Source organism: Rosa chinensis, chromosome 7 (genome assembly GCF_002994745.2).
Source record: "Rosa chinensis cultivar Old Blush chromosome 7, RchiOBHm-V2, whole genome shotgun sequence".
Classification (NCBI taxonomy): domain Eukaryota; kingdom Viridiplantae; phylum Streptophyta; class Magnoliopsida; order Rosales; family Rosaceae; genus Rosa; species Rosa chinensis.
This window is the reverse complement of record NC_037094.1, coordinates 51,051,674-51,058,357: the sequence shown is the minus strand read 5'-3', so window position 1 is coordinate 51,058,357 and position 6,684 is coordinate 51,051,674. Positions and strand designations below refer to the sequence as shown.

Sequence of the window (6,684 nt, the reverse complement as noted above, 5' to 3'; positions counted from 1 at the left end):
ATCAGTGATACAGAAATGGATATAGTGATGATTCAAAAGTACATAAACATGCAAACTGTAATTGTTCAAAGATGTAATAGGAAATAACTCAAGTCTGTAGGCAACCAAACCATATATATACTGCTTGTAGCTTTTCAACTACTTGAATCATGAGTAAATACCCAACGTCGACAGACATTGAGGTACCACTCTTAATTGTACTAATGATACTGATGACATAGGAAGATAAAGAGAATAAATTTCCTCTATAACAGAACAATATATAAACAATGCAGATGGGGCAAATTTTTGTTCCTACAAAGACATCACTATTCTTCTTATTATGATTCTTTAGCTTTTTTATAATGGGAAGAATAGTGATGTATTCTTCCTATTGTGAGCAATGAATCGTTAGATTCTTTCCATCAAAAGCTTCTGGAAGTATATTATATATATATATATTGAATCCTATCTTGACTAAGCCCAAGTCATTTCTTCTTGGTGCCTCCAGAAGCTTTCTTCACTATAATAATATACTTCACTATATTCATCCAACTAAGTAACCCAATCTATTACACTCACTCACCCACAAAAATTGATAAGGAAGCAAGAAGAACGGAATTATGCAGAAAAAATTCACTTTCATACCACATGGCTAAATAACCAATCAAATAATCATTGCTAACAATGTTCATTATAACACAGCAACAACAACAGAAGATTGACTCCATACCTGAATAACAATGGAACACGAAACCAACAGCAAAAACCAGAGGCAGAAAAACCAACTGAGAATCTCCTTTGCATAGAACCTACAAAATCAAAACAAAATAATTATCAGGATCTTAAAACAAACAAATCACCCAATAAATGTATTTAGAATAGAAAACTCACTATCCAAAACATGAAGATTTGGGATACATAATAGCATATTGGGGTTTTTGGTAATATTGTATATGGCATGGCAGAATGCTCATATGTATTTCCATGAGTAGAATAAAGTCCATATTATGAAGTGAGCTTATTACTTCCAGCATTGGATATAACCACACATTAATCATTTTCAGGTACGACTATCCAAGACGGAATAGAGTGTAAGCACCAACCTATTGACTGATGACGTATTGAAGAGAAAAGTTTAATGGTAATCAGAACATGTTCAATAATTTGGTAAGATGTCTAATAGTAATCAGAATAGAGTGTTTGATAATGTTAGGCATGAATCAGTTGAAGAGCTGCAGTATAGCAAATTAATAAGTTTGCTATCTATATTAGGCATGAATCTATTGAACATCTTCCACAGTATTGATATCTAATAGTAATCAGAATTCATTATTAAATTGTTAGATATAATTTAATAGATATCTCATTATTAGCCAAGACTGTACCACTATCTATTTTAGTATATAGTAAATGAAGGAGTTGGGTACGAAATAATAATATCTACCCCTACTCGACCCAACCACCGGCAATGGCTACTTCTCTCCAAGAATCTCCGGAGACCCGAACTCCACTCCTAGACGACGTCGTAGACGGCGCCGTTGACTACAAAGGCCATCAGGTCCGCAGATCCACCTCAGGCGGTTGGCGTTCCGCTTCCTTCATGATAGGTAACGCAATCACTTGCCTTCACTTGCAGTATTGAGATTTGAGAAGCTAAAGAATCATTTGAATTTGACTCAGGTGTGGAAGTTGCGGAGAGTTTCGCGTACTATGGGATTAGCTCCAATCTGATAACATTTCTGACGGGGCCGTTGGGAGAGTCGACGGTGACGGCGGCGGAGAATGTGAACATATGGTCCGGAACGGCGCAGTTGCTTCCTCTGTTGGGAGCATTCGTGGCGGATTCTTTTCTGGGTCGCTATCGCACCATTATTGTTGCTTCTCTCCTCTACATTTTGGTCTGTCGCTTTCATCCCATTTTTTATTTTTATTTTATTTTGTTTCTTTTTTCCGCTTTGAGAAAATTTCATAAATAGTCACTCAACTATGGCTCATTCAATAATTTGGTCACTGAAGTTTCAAATATATTACTTTGGTCACTCAACTATTACATTGTGAATCACTTAGGTCACATCGTCAATTACCGCCTTTTTGGTAACCTGAGTCTTCATACTATAGCACTGACATTCCTTACTTGTTATGCACCAGCATATTCTTCTCCCTGGTGAAAATGGCCAAAATACCCTTGCGTTTATACTTTAGCACTTGTTAAAACCTAATCTGCATTCCAAGTTATGCAATTACGTAACCGAACCCAGGATGAGATGTATAGGAATTTTTGTGCTCTGGTAGTGGACCTCTGCCCTTTCAAGGCATAACTTTAGTAGTTGATGAAGCTTATGGTGGTTTTGTGGGAAAAGGCTTTTGGTGCCGGTAGCAACTGTAAAGCTGCCGCATCAAGAAGAGTTGCATCCTCAGTTTTGTGTACCAGGAAACTTCAGTTTTCCTTGCCTAGGAGGCTAGGACTAGGAGATTGACCAGTCTGCCTTGTCCCTTTCTAAATTTCAACAGAATTATGGCTGTCTGGCTGACAGTGAGAAAATGAGTATTCTTGTCACAGTAGTTTAGTTTGGAAAATGAAAGTATTCGTGTCACGAACTACTTTTAATGTAGACTTTTCACGAATTCAGTCATGGTCTTTCCACGTGTTACCTTTTGGCCTGGTTTAAACTGAATTCTGGTTTTGCCAGTGTACTAAAAAATACTGCAGATTTGATCTATATTTCACTTTACCTTCTGATGGAGGAGCAAGTTACCAATGATTATTGTTTTCTACATCTTGCTATGTTTGAATATTATTGTTCTTGACCTATATTGGAACAGGGACTCGGCTTGTTGACCATATCGGCCTTGCTTACTTCTTCTGAGCTTCAAATAGTGTTATTCTTCTTCTCTCTATATCTAGTAGCAGTTGCGCAAGGTGGACATAAGCCCTGTGTTCAGGCTTTCGGGGCAGATCAGTTTGATGGACAAGATCCAGAGGAGTGCAAAGCGAAAAGCTCATTCTTCAATTGGTGGTACTTTGGTATGAATGCAGGCATAATATTGACATTCTCAGTATTGATCTACATACAGGACAATCTAAGCTGGGGTCTGGGTTTTGGAATTCCTTGTGTTGTGATGGTCCTTGCACTGATTATTTTTGTCAGTGGAACTAGGACATACCGATATAGCATCAAAGGGGAGGAGGAAAGCCCATTTGTGAGAATCGGCAAGGTTTTTGTTGCTGCATTAAGGAACCGGCGAACTAGTCCTTCTGCAATAGCTTCTGAAGAGGAATCCCGTGGAACCTTGCCTGATCAAAGTTCTGAACAATTCAAGTAAGCATCTTATATGCATAGGTTTAGATTAAAGAGAATGAAGAGTAAACTCTGAGAAAGATTCAATAAAAGAGTTTGATACATATGAAGCCCAATTTATCTTGCATGACTCTTCTGAGAACTGACTTTTTTTTTTTTGAAAGGGAGTACTGACTTTTAAAAGTATTTGATAGATGAAGATTCTTACCAAGTGTTTATATTTCCCATTTGGATCCTGTCCCTATCAGTTTTACACAGCATGTAACGAAGATTGTCATATTTCTTCCTATTATTTATATGAATCCCAGTTTTTTTTTTTTTTTTTGGGTCTGATGTATGCCAATTAGTTTGTACTCAGGCATATAATAGTTGGGATTAAGGTACACTGAGTGAAAAATCTGTCATTATACAGCTATGCGTGTTCGTTGTTGTGTAACAAGGGCATTTTAGAATTTATAAATGCACTTTTCGAACCGGTGCTGCAGTTATTGTGGTTTTAGATGGTTCTGCAAGAACTATGTCGTTTCAGTGCATCAGTTATACTACATATTCTTTTGGGGGCTTTTGTACTTCGCCATTTAATGGAACTTTGTGTTATGTCTTGTAAAGTGACTTTGTTTGTTGAAAAAGCCGTCATTCCAACTAAAAGTCTCCTATGTATTATTTGCTGTACTAAAGTTATTCACTCCACTTTAGTATATTTCCCTTATAATGTAAATCTTTGTTATTCATGTCGCTGACAACAGGAAACTGTAATTGATCTCATAAGTTCAAGTACTCGACCAAAGCTCTATTGAAGCTTCTTTTAAGTTCATTTTCCTCTAATTTTGCAGGTTCCTCAACAAAGCCTTGCTTGCACCAGATAATTTGAAAAAAAATGGGAAGGTGTGTACCATCGCTGAGGTTGAGGAAGCAAAGGCTGTTCTGAGGCTGTTTCCAATATGGGCTACATGCTTGGCATATTCTATTGTATGTGCACAGTCCAGTACTTTCTTCACCAAGCAAGGTGCTACCATGGACAGAACTATTGTGCCCGGTTTTGACATACCAGCTGCTTCACTTCAATCATTTATCTGCCTTGCCATAATGATGATCATACCCATTTATGACCGCATTTTAGTTCCAATGGCAAGAGCTATCACCAGAGAACCCTCTGGCATTACAATGCTACAAAGAATCGGAACTGGTATGTTTTTCAATATGATGACTATGGTCGTTGCAGCTTTAGTTGAGATGAAAAGGCTTCAGACCGCCAAAGATTATGATCTGGTTGATCTGCCAAGTGCCACAATTCCAATGAGTATTTGGTGGTTGGTTCCTCAGTACTTTTTGTATGGACTGGCTGATGTTTTCACCATTGTTGGTCTACAAGAGTTCTTCTACGATCAGGTACCAAATGAATTAAGAAGCATAGGACTCGCCCTCTACCTCAGTATATTGGGTGTGGGAAACTTTCTGAGCAGCTTTCTTATCTCTATTATTGAGGAAGTAACCAGTTGGGCAGGCCACACTAGCTGGTTTTCTGACAACCTTAATCTTGCACATCTTGATTACTTTTACTGGTTACTAGCAGCACTCAGTGCAGTAGGATTGTTGGCCTACATGTATTTTGCAAAATCTTACATTTATAATCGGGCTAGTACAATATAAACACAAATCTGAATCATTATAATTACCACAAAATGCAGTGTCATCACATCTGTTGTGGTAATTATGAAAAGTAAATATGTAAATCAATTGTGTTGAGTATTATTCTCTCACAAACACGTACTGGCACTCTTGTCTAGTCAGGAAAGATTCCTTTCCATTTGATTTTAATCTCGATTGATACTGTTTGTCAGATGACATAAATCACCCAATATGGTGGGTAACCCCAAAAAGGAATGGAGTTAAATAGACCTAGTTTGAGGAGAACACGGCACAACAAATACAAAACATATTTGTGTACGCAATCTCTTCCATTTCACAGCCACCAGCGCCGAGGGCTACTTCTTGGGAGACCCAAACTCCGCTGCTAGACACCGATGGCTACACTCATTTGACTAGGATTCATGTTTTGCTTTTGAAGCTTCCTTCTTGGACTAGGTTTGACTTGCTATTGCCATGTTTTTGGATGATTCTCCTACCTACTGTATGACGTCATGTCTTCTAGATTGATCTACAATCTTTGAGAAAATCTCGAAGTAAGTCGCGGGAAAAGATCTCCCAAAAGGTTTTGTGAAAAGCTGATAGTTCTGCCTTCTCAGGAGGCATGTTTTGAGCATTACCTCCCTCTTCTTGATGATTTTCCGACTAGTTCTTAGGCTTATATTGTATTAAAACATCATGTCTTCAAGGAATGCTAGCCTTTTTGCAAGAGTCCACTTGGAATGTTGTAAGAAAAGCTCTCCAAAACTGTTCCTGATAAGCTGATTCTAAAATGCAATTTTCTGCTTTGCAACAACTGTTCTGCACAACGATTTTCGTGGACTTCCCCTATAATCTCCAGCCAAAGAAATGATCAAACTGCATCCTTAGCATATGAACTTTATGGTTAATGCCGTCATTGCTCCATTTAAACTTCTATTTTTCTGTGATTGCTTCACAAAGTACTTGTGCCGCCAAAAGTGGTGGTGCATGGAAAATTCGCCGAAATTTCACTTTTTTCTCCTCTTGTTAAGATTTTCTACAAAACATGGAATTAGATTAGTCAACACTAAATTGGACTTTTAGAACAAGTAATTTACATGTTTTAGGGCATATATATATATATATATATATATATATAATGATCCAACATTAGTCTGAAATATTTATTCCGACGAAGGTGTTGGTTGAAAATATCTCATATAAAAAGTTTTCCGACAACCTTGTGGTTGGAAAAAATTTGTCAGAAATAGTTATTCCAACAAAACAAGTGGTTGAAACTACGTCGTAGGAAATAGATATTCCGACAAAAAATTGTGGTCACAACTAATTCATCGGATATACAATTATTTCCAATGGAAAACTTTAATTCCATCTACTTTTTTCTTGGACTAAACAAACATTAAATTCCGACAAAAAGAAGACCAAAATCCGACAGCCGTTTCCAATGGTTGGTGACTTGATGCATATACGCGCAAGCGTACGAATCGTGTCAAGATAGGGAAGTATTAAGCCCAAAATTATTGTACCACGGGGATTAGTGGCTAACCACAATTCTTGGATAGTCGGAACTAAAGTCACTAAACAAATAAAGAAAAATAAAACAAATAAAAGGCTAATCTAAGGCACCAAGCCTTAGCAATGCTCGACTTTGATTTTCACCAAAGCCTAATCAAAACTAAGAGCCCAGTGGTGGATATGCACAAATGAGTGGAAGAGTTCAATGTTTGGGAGTTGATTTTAACTTAACACAAAGTAATAAAATATAAAGCAACTA

At 37.4% G+C, this 6,684-nt stretch overlaps 1 protein-coding gene across 1 annotated transcript; it reads left to right on the top strand.

The window, feature by feature from the left end:
- Positions 1 to 876: 876 nt before the first annotated feature.
- Positions 877 to 5,091, top strand: LOC112180236 (protein NRT1/ PTR FAMILY 5.10). The gene is made up of 5 exons (XM_024318758.2): positions 877 to 1,010; positions 1,427 to 1,589; positions 1,663 to 1,880; positions 2,806 to 3,302; positions 4,115 to 5,091. Exons 2-5 carry the CDS (start codon positions 1,451 to 1,453, stop codon positions 4,929 to 4,931), a joined length of 1,671 nt encoding a protein of 556 aa, XP_024174526.1. The 5' UTR covers positions 877 to 1,010; positions 1,427 to 1,450; the 3' UTR covers positions 4,932 to 5,091.
- Positions 5,092 to 6,684: the final 1,593 nt, after the last annotated feature.

Bases quoted from the DNA above. Each gene is read 5' to 3' on its own strand.
- LOC112180236 (XM_024318758.2), top strand. From the start codon at position 1,451: ATGGCTACTTCTCTCCAAGAATCTCCGGAGACCCGAACTCCACTCCTA. The intron at 1,590-1,662 runs GTAACGCAATCA...AATTTGACTCAG, and splicing joins TTCCGCTTCCTTCATGATAG to GTGTGGAAGTTGCGGAGAGT. The intron at 1,881-2,805 runs GTCTGTCGCTTT...ATATTGGAACAG, and splicing joins CTTCTCTCCTCTACATTTTG to GGACTCGGCTTGTTGACCAT.